Here is a 23,630-nt window from a genome sequence, read left to right on the forward strand (position 1 = left end):
TTCTGCCATACCATGAGTTTCACTTATGTCTTTGTTTACCATCTGTCTCTGCCCTCCACCCCACTAGAAGGTCAGCACCAGGAGGGCAGATATTTTTTAACTCTTTGGTTCACTATTACATTCCCAGTGCCTGGATCAGTGTATAGCACATAGTAGATGCTCAATAAACATCTGGTTGGATGAACAAGTCAATGGCCCCAAACGAGAGCTGAGAGCTCCTATGTTGTATTATCAGCCCAATTACATGGGGATAGGCTGATTTCACCCTCCCTCTTTCACTCCAATCCAGGAAAGGACCACTGGCCAAGAACTACTGATGCCAGGACCCCCAGACCAATTAAGTCAGAGTTCCTGAGGGTGGCGCTTGGGACATTGTTTTTAAGCACCCCACCCCCATCCCTGGAGATTCTCCCTTGTGGACAGAGTGAGACCCAGAGCTCAAAGGGAAGCCATTCATCTCACCCAGAGATGCTCAGGTCCCAGGCAAGTCCCACTGGACCTGAATTTCTGGGTGAGACTCAGGAATCTGCAACCTCATGATCTGGACACATGGCCATCAGAGCAGGCCCCACCCAGACCGCGGTGCCTGTGGATGCTCCTCGCCCATCAGGGCCAGCTGTGATGTTACGGTTCTGGCGTTTTTCTAATTCCACCTCCAGGTCTCAGCAGGTAGTGACGGCCTTTTACCACTTGCCACCCTCCTCTCATCCTGCAGGCCCGAGGTAGTCTCCTGTTTCCAGTAGAATGCTCTGAGTTCCCGGGGCCCTCTTTCATTCCCCAAGACATCCAAAGAGTCTTTCTTGCTCTGTTTCTTGTTTCCCACTTAAACTTTTCCCCTTACTGCTGAGGGAAAGGTCACAGCTGGTCCACGGACCAGGATGCAGGGAGCCGGACAGAAGAATTCAGAACTCGGCTCCTCGGGGTGGAGGGCAGGGCTGACACCTGCCTCCCAGGACTCATGCCCCAGTGGTACATGACCTTGCTATGGTCTTCAGGGTCACCCATCTTGTTCTACGTCCCACAGAACAATTCCCACACCTTCACTTCCTGCTCCAGGGGATTTAGCCCAGCACTGGGCACCCAGTAGTAGCTCAATAAAGTCTGGTTACTTTCAGGCTCTTTCATACACAACTTGAGTTGCATTAAATTCCCTTCAGGGACTACCCTGGTGGTCCTGTAGTTAAGAATCCACTTGGCAATCAATATAGGGGTGCTAAGTCACTTCAGTTGTGTCCAACTCTTTGTGACCCTATGGACTGTAGCCTGCCAGGCTTATCTGTCCATGGGATTCTCCAGGCAAGAATACTGGAGTGGGTTGCCACGCCCTCCTTCACGGGGTCTTCTCGACCCAGGGATTGAACCCGTGTCTCTTACATCTCCTGCGTTGGCAGGCAGGTTCTACACCACTAGAGCGATGAGTTCAATCCCTGATCCAGGAATATCCTGTATGCCACCGGGCAACTAAGCCTGTGCACCACAACCACTGAAACCCCCTCTGGAGCGGGCAACTACCGAAGCCCAAGCACCCTAGAGCTCCCATGAGAGAGGCCACCATCACGAGAAGCCCGAACACCACAACGAACAATAACCCCCACTTGCCGCAACTAGAGAAAGCCCGTGCGCAGCAATGAAGACCCAACACAGCAAGGAAGGTCCAAAAAGAAGTAAATAAATAAAAATTAAAAAAAAAAACCTCCCTTCAGTAACTTCCATGGCTCTGAGGATAGAAACCCCAAACCCATGGTAGGCCCTGCATGGGGACCTTGCCCATGGCTCCCCCCTGATCCATTCTCAGTGGTCACTCCAGCTTCCTCTCTCTGCTGCTTTAACACACCAAACTCTTTCCCACCTCTGGGCCTTTGCACATTCCTGCTCCTCCCACTGGCTTATCCACATTACCACTGTGGATCCTTTGGGGAGTAGCTGAAATGTCACCTCCGCTGAGAAGCCCTCCCTGATTCCCTAGGCCTTGTTCGATCCCTGTTAGAGGCCCTCATGATATCCTGAACTTTTTCATAGCTCTTGCAAAGTTTTGTAATCATACTTAAAGTGATTCTTTGATTCACGGCTCACACTGCCACTAGACTCTGAGAAATAGAAGAGCCAGAACCATGTTGTTTGGGTTACCTCCTGGGTCTCCCTGCACAGCCTAGTGCCTGGCTTAAGGACTGGGCTCAGTATATTTTGGACACATAAATGAGTGGATAGATGGATGGAGGGAGGGTAGGTAGAGAAAGGGAGGGTACTTATCCAGCTGAACACATAAATGAGTAGATGAATGGATAGATAGATGGATATGGATATGAGAACAAAAAATAAGTCATTTCTTTCTGCCATCTTTCCATGCTGCTATAATAGTGCACATGAATGTCCTTAAGAACACTGATAATGCTGAGAAGAAAGACAAACTCCAAGTTCATTTAGGCCATGCTCCTAAGTCATCATCTGGCTTTTAATTGTTGTTTGTTGTAGTGGAAGACTTTCCTTGAAAGGTTTACATGATTTCTATTGTGATGATGAAGCATGGCTACATCGGCGAACTGGAAATCATTGATGATCACAGAGCAAGAACATCATTGTGAAACTCACACACAGGTTAAGTAAATGTGATTAGCCCTGAACTTGACGTATCACTCAAAGATCTAGAAAAGTGACAGAATCATCTTCTTTCATCTCATTGCACCGATGACCTCAGCTAGTATCATGGCTGCAAGAAAGCGAGACAGAAACACACAGAAGAGAAAATCCTGGGATTTTCTATGAGGGTTGTCATTCCTACACACAATACATTTTAAAAAGAGTTTTCGTGATGGACTGCATTTGTTCTATTGGCTCCTCCACTGGTGTCTGAGCCATCTCTCCAGTGGATTGTGAGCTCCATGAAGGTCAAATTCTTTTCCCCTCTTTGCAGTTTCTTTCTCCCAGGATGGTGGGGGAGCTGGGCTCTGTACTTCCAGCTGCTCCACAGCCCAGTTGAGAGGGCCCGCCGTGAGGGCCATGCTGCCCTCCGCTGGATGCTGAACAAACACCACGGCAGCGCTGGTGGTGAAGGAGGTGCAAAAGCATCTTGGATTCAAACCCCAGCTCTGCCACTCACTCCCTGGGGGAACCTGGACAAGCTGCTTTGAGCTCCAGGAGATTTTTTTTTTCCCATCTGTAAAATGAAGACAATATTACCTACCTTGTAGGACAATCGTGAAGGGGAGTGAGCATTACATAAGCGCCTTGGCACATAATAGACACTCAATAAACAACTATGCTTATGTAAGAAACACCAGCCATACCACACGAGGTGAATAAGACGCAGTCCCTTATCTCAAGGATGTCTCACTCCAGCAGGGACAGATTCCACTAAAGTGGCTTGTTGTGATAAAGGGTGTCCTGTTGAGGTATACCGGAGAAGGCAATGGCACCCCACTCCAGTACTCTTGCCTGGAAAATCCCATGGACGGAGGAGCCTGGTAGGCTGCAGTCCATGGGGTTGCTAAGAGTTGGACACGACTGAGCGACTTCACTTTCACTTTTCACTTTCATGCATTGGAGAAGGAAATGGCAACCCACTCCAGTGTTCTTGCCTGGAGAATCCCAGGGACAGGGGAGCCTGGTGGGCTGCCGTCTATGGGGTCGCACAGAGTCAGACACGACTGAAGTGACTTTGCAGCAGTCAAGGTACATGCGATGTAACACAGAAGATGGGATGAGTTCAAGGAAGGCTTCTCGGAAGAGGTGACCTTTAGTCAGACATTAAATAGCATTGAACAGTCTGGAGTCTTGAGTTCTTCTTTCCAAGTTGCTGCTAAATTTCCAGGTGACTTTGAACCAGCTTCTTCTCCACTGGTCCCCAGACCCCCTCCTGTAACATAAGGTTGTTCAGCATCAGCTCCAAATCTTTTGGGTCACAGCCTCCCTTGAGAAGAATCTGCAGAAAGCCAGAGCCCTTCTAAAAAAAAGAATTGCACAGACATGTAAGTCAGTAATGGGAGGACAGGAGAGCCATCAGTGGACCCTAGGCTAAAACTCCAGAGTTCAGCCATCCCGTTGGCACGGTAGCATCTCAGAGCTGGCCCTGCCCTCAAACACAGCCTCTGTCTTTAGTCTGTGGAGGCACAAGCAAACAGAATCAGGATCCAATCTGGAAAAGCCCCTCAAGCACTGGACAGCAGGAGACAGCAGGGCCCTGGGGAACTGGCGGGGGTGGGGGGTAGGTCACTCTGGCTGGCTGGGGAGCCAGAGTTCCGTTCTGGGAAAGCTCCCCTGAGCCGTCTGCCCTTGACCTTGCCTAGTTTATCACCATCTGCCCTGGAGAGGAAGAGGAGCGTGGGCTGCTCTGGGCAGGCTCCCAAACAGGCCGCTGACCCCCGTCTGCCACCCAGGCTAGAGTTCCCGGACGCATCCTTCATCTTTCCTAATCTAAACACCCGCAGGCCCCAAGTGGTCCATCCCTGGCCCCCTCCCCCCACCACCCAGATGATGTGTTCTCAGTTGCATCCAGCTTGCTGGACAAGGGCGAGCTGGCCCTCCCATTAACACTTGAGCTGCTGCCACCACCTGCCTCCCTGTCCATCCAGCCTGCCCTTGCCTAGCATTTACTGAGCACCTGTTGTTGGCAGGCATCCTTGAATGAGACGACAGAGGGCCCACGCTTACCTTCCTTTGAGGTTTCTGCCTCCTGGCCTAGGTCCCCCCACTCTTCTGAAGGCAAGATGTTCTTGCCAACCCCACTTACCTGGAGCAGGTAAGTTGTCTTGGGGGAAGCTGGCTCTGGGCTGGCTAATTGGGTACTGGGAGGAGAATCAGCTCTGAGTGGTGTCTGAGCATTGCTCTAAGCTGCTGTGTGATCCTGGGCTTATTTCTTACCCTCTCTGTGCCTCAGTGGGCCCATATGTACACTTCAGATTTCATGATTCCCTCTGCCAGCCCCTCCTCACTCCCCTCCCCCAGAAGAGTGGAAGGAGAAAAGAAGGCTACCCTAGAACGCTTTAAGATCTTTCTTTAAACAACCCCTGGATCCCAATCAATTTGTTCGAGCATTTATTGAGCATCTATTGTGTACCAGGCCCTGGACTGGGCAACTGGAACGTAAAAATTATTCAGATTCAAGCAGGTGAACAAATGGACACCCCATTCCATGGCCTGAATCCTGCTGGGGTCAGGAGGCCCCATGGGGTCCCAGGTGGGCCTAGCCCAGGATATGGGGCGCCCGGGGACTCGCGTGTCAGCGCCGGCGGTGCTTAGGGCCGCGATCTGTCTCCTCCCCTTCCTCCTTCTCCGCCCCCTCCTCCTTCCCTCCCCTGAGCGCGGCGACGGCCGCCTCCCACCCGCGGGATCCCGGCGTCCGGCCGCCGGCTCACGCGTCCGTCGGTCGACTGGGTAGTCTGTCCGCGCGCGTAGAGCCCAGAGCCCCGCCGCGCGGCCTGGGAGGGAAAGGGCGCGGAGGCGGGACCGCGGCTCCCTCCCACTCCGGGGGGAGCCCAGGAGGCGGCGGTGCTGAAGCCTGAGCCGGAGGAGTCAGAACCGGGGAGAGGCGGTGAGAGTGCGGGGTGCCCAGGGACCCCACCCCCGGCTCCTTCGGGAGGCCCGCGCGCGCTTTGGGGAGGTCTGGCCTGGGGACGGAGGGTTGTTACCCGCAAGGCGGGAGGCATAGGCGATCCAGCTCCTGGCTTCGCCTGCGTGGTGACGCGACCCCTGAGGGGCCCTGGGCCGCGCCTGCAGCGCCGCGCATCCTGGCACCTCCCGGCGCATCCCGCATCCCTCGGCCGGGAGCGGGCCCCGAGGGAGGGGAGCGCTCAGGTTGCTGAGGAGGGGGCGCCGCAGGCGAGGGGTCTTGGAAAATCGCGCCCCCAGCCCCAGCCCTCCCTTGAGGCCTGCCCCAAGGGAGCGCGACCGGGCGACCCCCTTTAGCCCCCCTCGCTGCCCGCTCCCCCCCATCGGTTCCCCATTGTTCTCAGCCCATCGCTCTCCCGGGGAAGGGGGGAGGGGGTGCCGCGCTCTGGTCTTAAAGGGCCCTCTCCCTCCCCTTCTTGTCTCCTGGCAGGTGGCGAGCGCGAGTGGGGTGGGGCGTGCCCACGGGCCCCCGCCCCCCTCGTCCCCCAGCCCAGCTCGGGAGCCGCAGCCCGGATCAGGGGGCTGGGAGTAGCCGCCGCACCCCTCCCCCGTGCGTTCTTCGAGCCACCCGGGCCTTCCAGGACGGCGTGGACCTGGGGTGGGGGGACAACCGGGACAGGGACGCCCCCTTCAGCGGGAGCCGTCGGGGGGCGGGGGTGGCGGACCTGAGACAAGGCCAGCAGCCCCCCTGGAGCCAGGCGCAGGGTCTGCGAGCGCAGAGGGCCGGCCCGGGCGCTGCAGAGAAGGCCGGCTGGGGCCGGGCCTCCTCCGGGGGTGACAGGCCCTGCCGCGGCCAGAAGGAACGGGGGACCAGCAGGAAAGAGCCCGGACCTAGAGTAGAGGCAGCTGCCTCACCCCCTCGTCTGAGCCTGGAGGGAACCCGGGGATTGAGAGCACCTTTCCCCTTCCTAAGAAAGACACTTGCCAGAACACACCTAACCTGAGACAGCTCTGAGGGGAAGGGATCTTGGAGCCTGGAACATTCCCCCCCAGCCCCCAACACTCCTTTAACTGAGGCCTGCGGGCCTGAGAGGGGCCGGGAGGACACAAAGGAGGCTGGACAGTCCTTGCTGCCCTCCCTGGGGCGAGAGGAAGCTCCCCTCCACCCCCGCCAGCTCCCAGGCCCAGGAGGAGCTGCGTGGGGAAGAAGGGGGTCCTGGCCCCTCGGGCGGCAGCGGCCATGTCACGGCCAGGCCAGGGAGTGATGATGCCGGTGAACGGGCTGGGCTTCCCACCTCAGAACGTGGCCCGGGTGGTGGTGTGGGAGTGGCTGAATGAACACAGCCGCTGGCGGCCCTACACGGCCACTGTGTGCCACCACATTGAGAACGTGCTCAAGGAGGATGCCCGGGGCTCTGTGGTCCTGGGACAAGTGGACGCCCAGCTGGTGCCCTACATCATCGACCTTCAGTCCATGCACCAGTTCCGCCAGGACACAGGTGAGTGGGCTCGCGCCCCTCCCCTCCCCACCGCCACCACCATCACCATCATGGCGGGATGCGGAAATACCCCAGCATCCCTGAGGAGGGAAGCAGAATTGTGGAAGGCCCACCTGCTGCTCCAACCCCCTCCCCCTAAACTAGGTCAGTCTAGCCTAGTCCAGTTGAAGAACTGGGTTCCAATCCAGCCTCTTATGTAGGGCTGCAGATGAGCTATATCGCTTCTGTGAGCCTCAGGTTCCCCCTCTGCAAAATGGATGGGTCAGTGTCCCTAACAGCTGTGTGAGGATTAGATAAAACTGCTCACTGAGCCCAGAGCCTAGAAGATCATTAGTGTTCGATCATCAGAATGAAAGGGCTTTCCCTGCACTTCCTCAGTTGATATTTTTTCAACCACTACAGCCAGTCTTCCTATCATGTTCGTGGTAGTCCTGGTAGCTGTCCCATTTTACAGATGAAGAAACTGAGTCTCACAGAAGCTGAGCGATTTAAACTCAGAGCTGAGATCTAAGCCCAGACAAGGGGCTTCCAGAGCTGAAGCTCTTAACCAGAATCTCATTTCGGCTCTGAGAGCCGGTGTTGTTGGAGTGATGTAGTGGTGGTTGCAATGATGGGGGCAGTTGAGGGGGATTGGTGGTGTTGATGGTAGAAGGGCGGTAATGATGGAGGAAATAGTGTTGGTGGCAATGTCAGTGGTCATACTGATTGTGGAATTGGTGGTGGTGGTGATGGTTGTGTGGGTGGTGGTCTTGGGAGCAGCGTGATGGGGTGGTCATGGTGGAGAGAATGAGGCTGATGGCAGTCTTGGTGTCGTGTGATAGGTGATGATGATAATAAAAACGAGGATGTGATTAAAAACAGCATTTCTGTTCGCGATCACTGTGGAGACCTGCCTGAGTCATTGTTGCCTGGTGGTCTGTATGAAAAGCTTTGTGGGCAGTGAGGAATGGCAAGGTCCTGCCTCTTAGAAGCTGCCAAGAATCCTTGACATGATCACCCCCAGGAATCTGCTGATGGAGGTTTGAAGGAGTTACAATGACTCCCTAGATGATAGAACTGCATGTAACAGCCTTGGGGATAATAGAACACATTCCATCTCTCTAGAGCTATACTGTCCAATATGGTAGCCACTAAGCCCTTGTGGCTATTGAAATTTACGTTAATTAAAATTAAATCAAATTTAAAATTTAGTTCCTCGCTCCCGCTAGCCACATCCACTTGCTCAGTGGCCACAGGTGTCTTGTGGTTGACTATACTAGACAGCATAAGTCCAGAACACTACCACCATCGAAGAGAGTTCTAGTGGCTAGCTCCACTCTAGAACATCGCTTGGTGCCTACTGGGTGGTCCCCATGTGTGGAAGCAGGTGAATTCTTGACAGATGGTTTGTTGTGACTTTTCCGTATATCTGTGTCCCCAAACTCTGGGAATTGGCAGCAGTCACTGGTGGTACCATTTGTTCATTCATACCATCATCGACTTACCAATCTGTGTGTCAGACCCCCATGCTGAGCGCTAGAATACTGTAAGGAGCAAGACCGCCAGGGTCAGGGAAATCCAATGGTTAGGACTCCAAGCTTTCACTGCCATGTCCTGGATTCAATTCCTGAAAGTTGCGTGGCACAACCAAAAAGAAAGACAGCCGGGGTCCTTAGCAGAGGTCTATTTGTGGAGGACCTATGCAGGAGATCCCTGTGTAGTCAGCAAGCAACACATTAACCACACAGATAATCAGTTGCAGATTATGGAACATGGAATAACCTTGGTCGAGTAGTGGTCACAGAAGGCTCATCTGAGGAAGTCAGGTTTGACTAGAAATCTAAAGAATGTTTGAGGGAGACAGCTTCCCAACAGAGGGAACAGCTAGTGCAAAGGCCCTGTGGCAGGAAGGAGCAGAGTACGTTCAAACCCATTGTGTTTGGAGTGCAGTGGATGAAGGGAGGTGGCATGAGATAAGGTTGGACTAAGGGAGAATGAACACATGTGTACATATGGCTAAGTCCCTTTGCTGAAACCATCACAGTGTTGTTAATTGGCTATATCCCAATACAAAATAAAAACCCTTTAAAAAAAAAAAAAAAGATGAATTTCAAGCAGGGGCTGGACATAAAGCCGTGAAAGGGGCTCTGGATTTTATCCTGAGGGTAGAAGAAGTCACCATCAAGCTCTTGGGCCGATCCTTCCAGAGAGGCAGAGTCCCTGATGAAGAATTGCTGGGCATCCCCTGCCCCATTCTCTCTGGCTTATTCCAGAACCATCTCTGGTGGAGGGCAGGGATCTGACAAAGCATTCTATAGGTTCAGAGCTAGTGCTGGGCATGGAGAGAGTTTTCCAGGGCCTGACAGGTGGTCCTCAGAAGCAGGAATTGCCCCATTCGAGGTTGCCAAGTTGGCCAGTTGGTCTGTGATTCCCACACCCCTGTTCTAGGCTCCTTTTCTCTTCCCACACCCTCACCTGGGCTCCCAACTCCCCAGACTCCCTCCATTCCCCCTTTCAGGGGACCCCTTATTCTCAATGACATTCCTTTTATGGGTCAGCCTTGCTGGATCCCCTAGAAGTTCAGCGTCAGTCATGTTCCCACTGCCCCCTCCAGGAGCTGCTCACTCCACACCTGCTCCCTGTTGGCCGGAAAAGAGAAAAAAAAAAAACCACTCAACCCTCCACAGGCTCCTGGGAGCCTGCCAAGACCCCCCAGGGAGGGAGGAAAGCCTGGAAACCTCTGGGGCCAGCAGGAGACCTAGGAAGCCTGGATGACTGTTAGAGGGAGGGGCAAGATGTCTCCCACCAGGAGTGTTATAATGTGCTTGCCCACTTCTCCCAGAAGCAATACAAAACCAAGGGAGGACATCTGGTCCTCACCCTCCATGACTCAGGGGAGAGCCTCGAGTGGCCGTTATCACCTCCCCAGACCTCAGTTTCCACATCCATGAGATGCGCAAGAGTATTACTTTGCTAGCATGGTTGTTGAGTTGGTGGAGAGAATCACATATCTTATTTTATCCCACAGACCTTAACTAACTGATTACCCACCATGTATCCAGCCTGTATTGAACACTACAGATGCCTGAGAGATGAGTAGGAGATCCTAAATCTTGAAGATTGTGGCACACACACACACAAAACAATATAAAGTTGTAAAACCCAAAGCTCGCATGTATATATTGAAATGAATACAGCCTCTCTTTAGATTTTTCTCTTTTTAATATCTATTTTTATTTATTTACTTGGCTGCTCTGGGTCTTAGTTGCGGCACACGGCATCTTTGATCTTCGTTGTTGAGTCATTTGGGGTCTTTTCCTTATGGCATGTGGGATCTAGTTCCCTGACCAGGGATCGAGCCCAGGCCCTCTGCATTGGGAACGCAGAGACTTAGCTGCTAAACCACGAGGGAAGTCCCCTAGATTTTCTAATTGTAAGATTCTTGACAAGTTCATTGCAGCAGAACTTTATGTTTTTGTGGGAGGTAGCAGCATGCCCCAGTGACCCTGACATTGGCACCACAGACTCTCTGATAAGGTCAGATAGAAATAGGTTAGCCTCTGTGGATTCTACAGTCTCCGTTGTAACTGCTGCTGTAGCCTGACTCTGCTGCTGTAGTTTGAAAGCAGCCAGACAGTATGCAAATGAATGAATGGGTCTGTGTCTTAATAAAACTAGTTGCAGCCACTGAAATTTGAATTTCATATCATTTTCACGGGTCATGACATATTCTTCTCCTTTTTCTCCCCACTCCGACCCCCATCCACCAACCATTTGCAAGTTTAAGAACCGCTCAGCTCATAAGCTGTGCAAAAGCAGGCAGCCAGTGAATTGGACCAGGGAGCTGCAGTTCACCTACTCCTAATATATTCTTAGCCTGCCCATGGAGTAGGACAGTGCAGATGCCATGGCACTCTCAGTGTGGCCTGTATGAAATACTTGCCTCCTGGTGTGTGTGCGTGTACGTGTGTGTGCATACACACAGCGCTGCCCCACCTGTACATCACTGACACCCAAATGCCCTGTCTCTAACCCTGTCGTGCTGCCAGCGGAAAGCAAGCCCAGGTGTCAGGCTTGGACCACAGGGGAAGGGCCAGCCCTGGTCCCATGGGGGCTGCTGTTTGTTCAGCCTGTGGCCCGTCACCTCTCCCCTGCTGGGCTGTTTTCATCACTTGCCACGGGGGGTGAGTTTCCCTTTGAAGCCCCGAAGGTCTGGAACCCACGTGGCAGGGATGCCATGACCCTGGTGTTCCTTTCACAGGCACATCTGCTGCGATGTGGGTGATAATGGGCCAGGTGGTACTGGTCCCCCATAGCTTTCCTGGTTTTCCTTTGCCTTGAGCCGACCAAACCAGGATTTCACAAATGGGAAAACCAAGGCGGAGGGGTTGGCCCAGGTGGGCAGAGCCTCTGGTGGTGGAGCTGGGTCCAGGAGCAGTGGGAGAAAGATGTGGGAACCGCCTCCTGTCCCCCGTGAGGTCACCTGCTTAGAGCCACTTCCCCACTGCTGTGGAGGCAGGTGGCCGCCACCGAGGGCTTCATCTGGACCCTGGATCCTCCTCTTGGTCCCCGCTTGGGACAGAGATCTGAGCTAACCACTCCCCAGGCCATTTCCAGATTTCTCTCTGAGCTCACGTGGCTGGGAGTAGGGGCAGGGGGAGTGATGCACTGATGGGTGACACCTGTTCTCTACTCCCTCTACTGCTGGGGGCACCCCTGGCCGCCTTCTGCCCATTCTGTAGATGGGACAGCTGAGGCTGGGGGACGCCAGCCTGGGGACCATCCACAACTGCTGTCCCCACAGCTCAGAGCACGTCTGTGCCTGGCACTCCCAAGCTGTCAGGCTGGAGTGACAGGTGGTGCCTGTTTTCAGCATCTCCCAAGCCAACACCAATCCCTTCTCTGGGTAGCCAGCGCTCCACTCAGCCCGGGAGCCCTGATGGAACATCCTGTCTGAAGCCACACTGAGGCTGTCAGAGATCTGGTAGGGCCACCCAGAGAGAGGAGCAGCCGTCACCAGGGAAAGCACCACCAGAATTTAGACCCCTAGGCAAGTCATTGTATCCTCCAAGAGAGAGAGGCCCAGAGAGGGTGCATGACTTGCCCAAGGTCACACAGTCAATCACTCCCCTGGAACCGGGTTTCTCACACAGGTTTCAAGGATGGAGACTAAGGGTACATTCAACAAGCCTGCAAAGAGAGTCACCTCCCCCCCTCCCTTGAGTGTTCTGCTGGGGCTTGTTGCCAGATTCTGTACCAAAGTAGGAACAGCCTTGTGCAACCCCAGAGGACTCCGGGCCCAGCTCCCTGGTTACACAACCCCTTGGGACCTTCTCCCAGACAACCTGGAGGGCCCCCAGGGGGCTGGGCCTGACACCAGGGGCAGGAAGGATGATATGTGTTTGGACTGGGAGGGGGTCTGTCCCCTGGTGGCTGCAGCTCCAGCTGAGTCATACAAGGGTGTCTCCCACCACCACCTGTTGCACTGCCTGCATCTCCACCCTGACAGATCCATCCTTTTGCCTCCGGCTGCTTGTCTGGCTCCTGGAGTCTCCTCTGGTACCATACATTCATCATCACTTTTGTTTGATAATCACTGGTGCCTACTCAGTACCAGGCCCTGGACCAGTTCCCTGGAACTCAGAAAGATGGACAAGACCCCTGCCAAACGGGTTTCAGAGTCTAGTTAAGGCAAAGGCAAGTACATATCATGGGAATAGCAGCCAAACTCTCAGATTCAGATATAGATCTGGATTCCAGCTTGGCCCTTTGCTGGCTGTGTGACCATGGGCTAGCCCCTTAACCTCTCTGAGCCTCAGATTCCTATTCTGCAATAAGAATAGTCCCTACCTGAGAGGGTTATCGTGAGGACTGAATGAGATAATGTAGGTAAAATCACAGAGAATATTACTTTGCACATAGTACTCATGTTCAAGTAGGAAAAAGATTTAAATACCTCATAGGAGAGGTACAAGTTTCCTGACCAGATGATATGGACAGTGTGTGCCAGGGGCCTCTGAGCAGGAGGACTTCCTGGAGGAGTTCTCCAAGAGTCTGTATGGTTTGAGGAACACTTCTGGCTGGAGGCAACCCAGGCAGGCCTGAGTGGAAGAGGGAGGCAGTGATAGAAGCTGGGGAGAGGTAGGGAGGGGAAGGGAGGCCTCTTGAGTCTCACCAGGCATGACTGGGCCTCCAGCTGTCACCCTTTAGCAGCCAGGCCCCAGGGGACCCAGAGCCACACCGCAAGACCAGCCTCATTAATCATGGGCCCTCAGAGGCCAGAGGTGAAGGCGGCTGGGCAGGGGCTGACACAGGCTCTTCCCAACAGTCTGTCTGGGCTCCCTCCTCCCAGCCAGCAGGCATCAGCCCACTTTATACATAGCCAAGGTGAGGCTCAGAGGGTGGAGAGCCACCTGCCCAAGCTAGGAAGACATGGATCAGAGATTCAGATCCCGGTGGCCTGCAGCACCCGCCCTGCATCAGGCCTGATTGCCCTAGCACCTTGGACAGCGCCACCCATGGCTGGACCACTCCTGTGGGGAGTGGGGGTGAGAGATGCTGGGTCACGTCCTCCTGGTAGCATCTTCTCTCTCCTTTCATGTACCCTACCCCTGCTGCTCCCCTCTCTGTCCTTTCCTGCTCTTTCCCAACCTCCCCGCACCCCGCATCCTCATCAGTCCAAGGGAGCTGTGGAGTCTGACCTAGAGATGAGGAGGCGGTGGAAGCTGTGATGGGGAAATGTGGGGGCTGGAATAGGAGAGGTGATAGGGAAGGTGATGAGAGCCATGGGGGTGGGGAGGGGACAGGGAGGTGATGGGGCTATGACTAGAGCTATTAATGGTAGGGTGGGGTGAGGTGGGGAGGGTGTGATAAAGGGGACTGTGATGGGGAGGGTCATGGCAGGACAGCAATAGGAGTGCTGTGCAGATTGTGATGGAGGGTGGTGAAGAAGGTGATAAGGAGTGAAGGGGGAGGCATAAGGGTTCTAAAGAGGGGGTGATGGAAGACGTGATGGGAGGGTAGTGAGGAGGGGCTAGGATGGGGAGGTGATGACTGGTCACACGGGAGCTGCCCATTCAGGCTGCGGGCAGGGGGATCCTTAGCTTCCTCCCCAGGGTATGGAGGGTGCCTGGGGCCCTCCGAGGCACCCCGCCCCCATATCTGTGTCTCCCTGGGCCTCCCTCTCACTCCTACATCACACCCAGCAGTAGCCACTCCAGGACAACCTCCAGGTCCCAAGAGAGTTGTCACCCCCCAACCCCCGGCAATGAACCCGCTCAGGCTCCCAGTCGAGGCAGGTGCCCTACCAACCCCCATCTACCCTTGACTGATACCAACTGAGGGCATGGGGCCCCCAATCTGGAAGTGGCTGCCTCGGGGAGCCTTGTTGGTGAGGTCCAGGCTCTAAGTTCCCTTCTTCGCAGCTTTCTGGTAATTGTGGGGATGGGGTAAGGATGGGAATGGGCGCTGACTTGTGACTTTGAGTAAACCACACCATCTGCATGAGTCTCGGTTTCCTCCTCTGTAATATGGGCCCAACAACAGTCCCCATCTCGTAAGATTCTGATCAGTATTAGTTTGTTCATTCAACAGGAACTTAATGAGCACCTACTACGGGCCAGACACTGTCCTTGGCACTAAGGAGGCAGCAGTGAGCAGGACACATACAAATCACTGCCCTCGGAGCCCTTCTATTTTGGTAGGAGTGATGGGCCTGGTACAGGAGGCCAGACACTGAGGAGGTCGGGATGTGGGGGTGTCCTTGATTTGGGGGCCGCAGGAGCAGCCAGGCTGGAGGCTGAGTCTCCCCCAGGTCCTGTGTAGCTGCCTCCTGGCTCTGCCACTCTAGCCAAGTGCCTCTCTCTGGGCTCCTCCCGTTATCCCTCTGGAGTTGCTCCAGGCTGCCGCTTCCACCTGCCCGGACAGTAGTGGCAGGCGGGTGATGGGCTATGGGAGGAAGTCTGGCACCGGGCCCTAGAGCTGAATGCCCTGAAATGCAGAACAAAGGAGGAGGCAATCGAAGGAGGCGGCGCTGGCGGCCAGGACAGTCCTGCCAGCAGCCTCAGCATAGCCACCTCTTCTGCTGATGACAAGCTGAGCCCCACCACCACAGAGCCTTTGTCACCTCTCCCTCCGACTGACTGCAAGCAGAACACACCGGGGGAACGCGTAGGGTTCACCCGAAATGGCACCGACATGGAGCCCTCCCCAGGTTCCTCTCTTCTAGGGAACAAAGGTTCATTTATGCCAAGGTGTTAGTCACCTGGGACCGTGAAAACACGAGTCAAGGAGCCAGGGGTCCAGATCTACCTCTACACTGTAGGTGATTTGAACCAAGTCCCTTTCTCTTTGGGGGCCCAATTTTCCCATCTAGAAAAGAGGCTGAGAATTTGGATGCTTCCAGGGTTGGGGCAGCCAGCAGAAGTGTGTGCAGTGGCTAGGAAGGCAAGGATGTTTAACTGTTGTTCTCTAGAGCACAGTAGGTGCTCAATAAATACTTGAAAATATGAATAGGGTGACTGTGACTCAGCTTCTGCTAAGCTTTGCCAAGAAAGCCAATCTTTGTCACTGCCTCTTTGGATATTTGGGGACATTTTTGAAATCCAGACTTGAGTGAGTCCACCTCATTTTTTTTTAAATGGTTATTTATTTGGCTGTGCTGGGTCTTGCTTGTGGCATGTGGGACCTTTTAGCTGTGGCATTTGAACTCCCAGCCACGGCAGGTAGGATCCAGTTCCCTGATCAGGGATCAAACCCAGGCCCCTTCATTGGGAGAGTGGAGTCTTGGCCAATTTTTAAATGCCTGGTCATTATACTTAGAAGATGCAAATAGTGTGGTGACCAAACAAAGTCACAGTCACCCTCCACTTTGCAATCTCCAGGCTAGTCATCTGTAATACTCAGGTGGGTTCACATGTGTGTATTTGGTCATTCATTGATTCATTTAGCTAGCATTTTCTAAGTGCCCACCTCCCTGTGCTCCTGGCTATGGAAGCATGCTAAGGGTGGCTGAAAATCACCCAACCTTTGAGAGGCTTCCAGGCTGGACAGAACAGACGCCTCAACAGTTAGAGCTTGTGCTCGGTGTTTTAATGGCGGTTCTGCAGGTACAAGGTGCTGTGTGAGTCCCAAGGAGGTACTGATTCTCCCTGAGGGTGGCAGAGATTTTTAAGAGGATGGTGGTTGAGCTGAACCCTGACAAGCGTGCAGGAACCCAGGAGAGAGGAACATGGGGTGGTTTGAGTGGAAGGACATTCCAGACAGAGGTAACAGCATGGGCAAATACACAGGGGCAGAGCCGTGTATGTTGCGTTTAGGGAATAACTAGATGTTTGGTGCTATTAGGGTGTGAGCTGTGTAGCCAGCTGGGCTTTGAAGAAGAGCTGACGCACTTAGAGCGATTCATTCTGCAGGGCACTAGGGAGCTACTGATGCGCGTAGGTCAGAGGAGTGATGTGGGCGGACTCGAGTTTATGAAAGACCCTCTCCCGCCTCGGGGGACAGTGTGCCTTACAGGGTGTGAAGGGTACCGACTGGGACCAGGACAGAGGCTGCTGCAGCCGGCTAGGCAAGCAGTCACGGTGGCCTGGACCAGGGTGGTGGCGCTGGAAGTGGGGAGAAGTTCAAATCTGGCTGGGTGGAATCCTAGCTAATAGCTTACATGTGTTATGTGGGGTGAATCACTTCACCTCTCTGATTGGATTTGTGCAAGGCAATGATAATAGTGGTACCTGTTCTGTAGAGTGTTATGTGGATTAAGCAGTAACATGTAAAACACTTAGCACAGTACCTGACACATAGTAGGTCCTCTGTGAGTGTTTACTATCAGGATGGGGAGGAAGATGTTCAATTTCACAGATGAGAAAGTAGAGGCTTGGAAGGGTCGGGGCAGTGGCCCAACAGCACTGAGCGCTCCAGGAGATAGAAGACTCTCTGCTCCTTCTTTTTCCTGCCCCCTCATTTCCCTCTCTCAGCTGCTGCTGCTATGCCAGGGGGTCCTGAACCCGAGTGTGTTGGAAGCCACGTGACCAGGAAGCCACACACACAGCTCATAAAGTGGGCACAGCCAGCTTGCAGCTGCCGGCAGACTCCGGAGGGAGGGGTTTTTGAAACCATTTTAAGGGTGGTAGCCTCTCCAAATGCCCCACAACCCTTTAGCCTCCTCCAGGCAGGGCTGGAGACCCCCTCCCTTCCCCTGCCACAGAGCTTAGGGAGACTGGGCCAGCTTCAAACATGCAGAAACCGCTAATGGGCCGCAGCTCAGTTGACAAGTCCCCTGGGAGAGTTTGGAGGGAAACAGAACACGGCGGGATTATTGATCACAGGGCGGGAGGGGGAGTCGCCCTGGGTCCACAGACTGCAGTTCGAATCCCAGCCTGGCCGCCATTCCCGGGTGGACCTCCAAATCTTCCCAAGGAGCCTCAGTTTCCCCATCTGCCAAATGGGGCTAACCACAGTGCACAAAACCTCTCAGGCTCTTTCAAGGGCTGATCGGTACGCATCAGCTCTTAGCATAGTAGCTGGCATTCAATAAAGCAGGATGGCTCTTGCTGTCGATGTCAGGGAGTTGGCCAGCCACTCAGATAATCAGTCGAGGCATCAGGGAGACGGCTGCTATTCCAGAAGGCCATATAACAGCTTGGGTCGGAACGTCAGCTGTGTCTCTTACTTGCTGTGTAAACCTCCATGCCTCAGTCTCCTCCCCTGGAACACAGGCCGGGAAGAGTAGGGCAGTGAAGAGGACAGCTGGAGTCAAGCAACCCGGGATGGGTTCCGATTGGATCACTTCCTTGCAGATGACCTCAGGGGTTCCTAACCCTCTCTGTACCTCTGTTTCCTCACCTCTAAAACAGGATGGTGAATTTCCTGGTGGTCCAGTGGTTAGGACTTGCGACTTTCATTAGCCCGGGTTCAATCCCTGATCAGGGAACTAAGATCCTGCAAGCCGTGGGGCGCAGCCAAAACAAAATTTTTTTGTAAATAAATAAATTTAACTGGGATGGTAATATCCCTACCTCATAGGGCCACTGTGAGGATTAAATGAGTTATGAGCCTGGCCACAAAAGTGTGTTCTCTGAGCATGACTGTTACTATGGTGTGACTTCTGGGTTGGTGGAGGATTCAGTGAACTATCTCATCAGGCCCAGCATCCACTGGGTGTTGAACTCATGCTTAACCCGCTGCCCCCCACCCCCTCCCGCTCCATCACAGACCTCAGGCGGGAGTGGGACTTCCCCCCCCCCACCTGACAGGATGTCCCATGACTGCCTCCCACAGGGCCCCTCTTCCCGTCAGGGTCTGGGTGCCCCTAAACTGAGGTCACTTCCCTCCGGGAAGCCACCCCCAGAGGGAGGGGTTCATTGCTGGGCCTTGGGACTGGCCCAGCCCAGGGTAGAACCCTTTGGAGGCTAGAGAGGCAGACAGGAGGGCTCAGAACCTTCCCCCCAGCTCTCTACAGAGTCAGCTTTTTCTTAAAGCAAAAATCTGGGGGCTGAGACACCCATACCCCACCTTCAGGCAGGGGGTTCAGATTGGGACCACATTCTCCAGGCAGAAACCTCTCACGATAGCGAAACAACTGAGCGCAAACTGAGGTAGTGAGTTCCCGTCGCTGGAGGCATCCTAAGCTGGACTATCCCTTGGCTGAGTTAAACCAGTCTTAGAACCAGTCTAACCTGGCTTTTCCTTTACTCCATGAATAAGGCATCATTCCCCAAGTCTCCCAAGATTTCACTTCTCTGGGATCTCAGTTGTGTTCTGTAAAACAGGAACAATTTTAGTTCTTCCCTGGAAGGAACCATATGGGGATAAAATGAGTTAGTGCAAGGAAGGTGTTGAACTCAGCCTCTGGCACACAGTGGGGCCTCAGTCAACATTAGCTTTATTGTTATGGCCGTAGCTGCTGGCTACCCCACAGCCTCCCCTCTCTGCTCCTCCCTGTCTCTTGGCTTGGCTCTCTGGTTCTCCCTGACTGTCCATGACTGCCTCTGTCTCTAGGCTTCAGGATCCTGTTCCTTTATGTCTGTTTGCCCCCGACTCTCCTTTATCTACCTTAGCACATCCCATGTTGATCTCGGCCCTCGGCGCATGTATGTCTCTCCCAGCCTCTCTCACCCTCTCTCTTGCTTCCTCCCGTGTCTCCATCTCTCTTTGGTTGTCTGTGTCCCAGGCACGAACTGGTCACTGGCTGCAGTGACCGCAGCCGCCCCCACACCCCGTCTCCGGGGGCCCAGCTCCTACAATCCTCCAGCTGACATTTGGCCAAAGCCCCTTTCCTCTCAGTTCAGCTGGAACAAGATTGGAATTTTTCAACCAAACATTCCTGAGAAACGAAGGAGGGGGTGTGGGGGGACGGGGAACAAAAGCAGACACAGAAACCGGCCCAGAAATAGTACATGCTTGACACAGGTTCCTCACCGCCGTGGGGACACAGACCCTGGTGACCGGCACAGCTGGGTGCCCAGGAGGCTGGAGAAGGGGGAGTGGACCCAGCAGAGCTGCTGGGTGTTAGAAAGATCAGCTGTGCATCCAGCCCACTAGTCTGAGGCCCTTCCCATCTCCCAGGCTGAAGAACCTCCAGCCTCTCATCTTAGACCCATTGTTCTGGTCTAAAATCTAGGCCAAGGCCACTGGGGAGGAGAAAGAGTGTTTCCGCGGTTGCTCCCTTGCACATCTCAAGATCGCAGCCCAGGCAGGTCCCCAGGGAACCAGCTGGCGCCCCCTGCCCCTCGGCCTGGTCCAAGGCCAGTGGGAGCTGGGGAGGTAGATGGATGGGCAGGCAGCACTGGGCGCTGCGGGGTGCGGGGCCGGGCGGGGTGAACGGCAGCTGCCCTAATTACTCCAGCTCGCCAGGTTCCGATCTCGTTTGAAAAGGACTCCAGGGACGCAGCCTTTAATAACTACCAGTAAACAGGCAGGAAAATCGATACCTGGTAAATAGAGCCCTGGAGAGAGGGATGCCTGGGCTGGCTGGTCCTGACCTGGCTGGGAGAAGCTCCCGGAGTCCTCTGTTGCAGAGCTGGCCAACGCCGACCTTTGGAACCTTGTCCCCCGCCTTTCCCGGGACCCCGTGTGCACTTTGGCTTCTGCCCTCCACGTCTGCACTCCCTCTCCATCAAGACCAGCCCCTCCCCTTTCCCACTCCCTCTGAGCCCTGACCTGTGCCAAGTAGGTTGCTTGTTTCAGTTGCAGATGCGTCCTTTGACATGCCTTGTGCCTAGTGCTGGGAACAAAAATATAGATGTGACCAAATCCTTGTCCTCCTGAAAGTCATCAACCAATGAGAGAGATTAAGAACAAAAACAAATAGCTTATTGACAGTGCAAGAATAGACACACAATAAAAAGCAGCATGTGCTAGCTGTAACAGCAGAATGGAAAAGCACTTCCTGGAGCAGGTGGGCGTGTAGAGGGTTTTGTTGGGTGAATAGGAGTTTACCAAGTGACTGAGGGGTGGGAAAGGGCGAATGTGGTAATGTAAACAATAATAGGGGCATCTTAGCTAACATTCATCAAGTACTTACTGTAGCCAAGCTCTCTGCCAAGCGTCTATGGTATGCATTATCTTATTTTGTCCCACAGTAATTCCTTGGGGGGTACGTATTAATACCCCCATTTGACAGATGAGGACACTGAGGCTAAATGTGGAGCCAGAATTTGCACATGGCTTGTGAGACTTCTGAGTTGTTTCTCTCAACCACTTCACTCTGCATCTTCTGCCCCTGATCCTGCCCTACCCAGCTCAAGACCTGGCACACACAGGTGCTTAAATATGGCAAGTTTCCACCCATTCCTTTCCCTTCCCATCCAGGGGTTATACCTTCCAAGTAACACAGTGCCTTAACCCTTACCAAGGAGGCCCATCAGACCTGAAGATCATCTGTCATGAACCCTCATTTTATAGATGGGGAAACTGAGGCTCTGAGAGGGGAAGACCAGGCCTCAGGAGCAGAGCCAGAGCAGGATCCCGGATTTTCCCTCTAACTAATCCCCTCACAGGCCTGCCCATTGTCAAAGAAAAAAAAAATCAATTTTCGAACACTCAATTAAAATGATAAAGCAGATAGGAGAAAGAGGCTGCCCTGGAGGCCCAGGGGCGAAATTGTCATGTAATTGACTGGATGTTATAGGAGCCCGGGGACCCCATGCCCACCACACCCCTCTCATTTGCCTCGACTTCCCCAGCTCTCTGGGCACTTGGCAAGGGCCAGGGGTCATCCATAGCCCTTGGGATGCAAACAGAGGAGAGAGCAGAGAAGCCTTTTCAGCCCTGGGTAGGGACCCACTGAAGGTCGGGTACAGTCTGTACCAGAAGAGAGAAGCCTGAGAAAGGCAAGGGCAGGAAGGGGTCCTCAGGATGGACCATGATGGGCCCTCATCCATCTGGCTGCAGATTCCAGGGCCAGGCACCCTGGCATTGTGCCAGTTAACAGTAGAAACACCCTCAAGGTAGGAAGGACCCACTGCATGCCAACACTGCGCTAGGCAGGGAGTAAAGTAGGCAGGATCCCTGATCTCGGGGGTGAGACAGACAGTAAAGCAAGTCTGTAGATCAATGTATTGTGCAGGTAGCACTGAGTGCCAGGAAGAGAAACTGAGAAAGCGAAAAGGATGGCAGTGGGCGGGCAATGGAAGGGTGGTCTTTCCAAAGAGGTGATGTTCAACCAGAGACCTGAAAGAAAGGAGGGAGGAAACTGTAAGAATGTGTGGAAGTGGTGAGGTCATATTCCAGGTGGAGGGGACAGTATGTGCAAAGGCCCTGAGGTTGGACATTGCTTCGGGTCATTAAGAAGCAGCACAGGGACCAGGTAGTGAGTGAGGGGGCACTTTGTAGACCCGTGGGACCTTGTAGGAGCTTTATAGACCATGCGGTGCTTTGTAAATCACAGCCAGGACTTTGACTTTGACTCCAAGTAAGCAGGGAACCATGGGAGAGTTTTGAGCCAAAGAAGAATGTGATCTGACTTGAATGAGATGCCTCTGGCTGCAGTGTAGGGAACAGACCCTACAGAAAGCAAGGACAGAGGTGGAGAACAGTCATGAGTCTACTGCCATGGTCCAGACAGGAGGGACATAGTGACTTAGACCAGACAGATTTGGTGTGCTGGGGAGAGGGGCAAGTGGTCAGGTGTGGGATGTATTTGAAGACAGAGATGACAGGATTTTACTAATAGGTTGGACATGGGGTGTGACGTGAGAAGTCTGGGGTGGGTCCAAGAATTGGGGGTTTGGGGCTTGAGCAGCTGGAAAGATGGAGTTGCTTAACTGCAATGAGGAAGATTTCAGGAGGAACAGGTTTGGGGTTAGGATTAGGAAGGAAGATCACAGCTGTGCTATGGCAGAGCTGAGTTTGAGAAACCTGTTGAACCTGTATGGGAAGCTGCTGAGGGAGCTGCTGGATACACAAGCCTGGCTTTCAGGAGAGAGGATATTGGAATCATCAGCGTACAGACAGTATTTGTCTTCAAGGATTCTTTTAAGACCCTCATAAGGAAGGTCTGCTTGTGCCCATTTTAGAGATGAGAAAACTGAGGTTCAGAGTGATTGCATCACCTGACCACAGACACAGAGCTGGAAAGTTAGGCAGCTGGGATTTGAAATGAGGTCTGTCTGCCTCCCAGCCCTGGTGCCCTTCTCAGACCCTGTGCTCTGTGGCTATCCTCACTGAATCCTCCCCACAGCCTGGTTTGAGAGGGGAGGGGTAGCTTATGGATTAGTATCACCTTTATTTTCGAGATGGGGCCACCAAGACGTAGTGAGACTGAAGGGACTTGCCTACAATTGAGGAGCAGTCAAGGGTGCAGCCTTCCCGACAGTGTGTCACGTGAACCATGCAAAAGAATCTCTCCACACTGGCCCCAAGGCACAGGGCGGGCTGAAGGCACTGAGAAGTCCTGCAGCCTGGACGTCCGTCATCTCTGCTTAACCCAGTGTCCATGGAGTCTTGCTCTCAGGAAGCATCCAGAACTGGGAAACATGGAGCAAAAGTTGGGAGCCAAACTTCAGGGCCTCTGTTTTTTATAATGGGTGTGTGAATACCCACCTGGCTGAGGTTATCATGTGGTTATGTTCATTTTGAATGACCTCCCAGCACAGAGCTCAGGGCAGACAGGTAATGTGTTTGTTAAAAGAAGGAACAAATAAACAAATGTATGGAAAAGAGGATAAATAAGTGGATGAAGGAATGGATCAATGCAAGGATAGCAAAAGGCATGACTGAATAAAATAAGCGGATCCCAAATGAATCATTGTCTGAACTAAATGAATTCATTCATATATTCAGCAACGACCTAGTGAGCACCTACTGTGAGCAGGCACTGGGGATACGGCAGTGAATAAAGCAAAGTCCTTGCCTTGTGGCAATGACATTCTAGTGGAAAGAGAGACAGAAAACAAGATAAATGTGTGAAATATAAAGTATACCAGATGGAGAAAACCCGAGCAGGGAAGGAGAGGGGAAAGAAGGTATGTGGAGGGGAAAGATGGTATATAGAGGTGGTGCACATTTTACATAGGATGGTGGTAAGCGAAGGAATGACTGAAATCATGGATGACTAGACGGGGGAGAATAAATGCAGGTATGAAATGGCGGCAGGCATGGGTGACTGGG

General features: G+C 53.5%; 1 protein-coding gene and 2 long non-coding RNA genes across 6 annotated transcripts in view; 1 reads left to right on the top strand and 2 right to left on the bottom strand.

Moving 5' to 3' along the window:
- Window positions 1-2,415: 2,415 nt before the first annotated feature.
- On the bottom strand, window positions 2,416-5,207 carry LOC104974667 (uncharacterized). The gene is made up of 2 exons (XR_003030043.2): window positions 4,727-5,207; window positions 2,416-3,940 (listed from the first exon to the last, which is right to left on the bottom strand). It is a non-coding gene; the product is annotated as an uncharacterized lncRNA (long non-coding RNA).
- A 107-nt stretch (window positions 5,208-5,314) lies between these two features.
- Window positions 5,315-23,630, top strand: part of DTX1 (deltex E3 ubiquitin ligase 1) — a 38,902-nt gene continuing 20,586 nt past the window's right edge. The window contains exons 1-2 of one of the 2 annotated variants that reach the window (XM_005217811.5): window positions 5,315-5,527; window positions 6,035-7,043. In XM_005217811.5, the coding sequence (XP_005217868.1) occupies window positions 6,785-7,043 (259 nt within the window). In that variant the 5' untranslated portion in view covers window positions 5,315-5,527; window positions 6,035-6,784. Of the gene's footprint in view, window positions 5,528-6,034; window positions 7,044-23,630 lie in introns of those variants that run through there. The other variant, NM_001205734.1, reaches the window with a different exon arrangement.
- Window positions 15,662-22,427, bottom strand: LOC104974666 (uncharacterized). 3 transcript variants are annotated; one of them, XR_009491093.1, is made up of 3 exons: window positions 20,181-22,427; window positions 18,698-18,779; window positions 15,662-17,960 (listed from the first exon to the last, which is right to left on the bottom strand). It is a non-coding gene; the product is annotated as an uncharacterized lncRNA (long non-coding RNA). The 3 variants fall into 3 exon arrangements; XR_009491094.1 differs by having other exon boundaries at window positions 15,662-17,726; window positions 17,865-17,960; window positions 18,698-22,427; XR_009491092.1 differs by having other exon boundaries at window positions 18,698-22,427.

The sequence above is a fragment of the Bos taurus genome, chromosome 17, assembly GCF_002263795.3.
Source record: "Bos taurus isolate L1 Dominette 01449 registration number 42190680 breed Hereford chromosome 17, ARS-UCD2.0, whole genome shotgun sequence".
Classification (NCBI taxonomy): Eukaryota; Metazoa; Chordata; class Mammalia; order Artiodactyla; family Bovidae; genus Bos; species Bos taurus.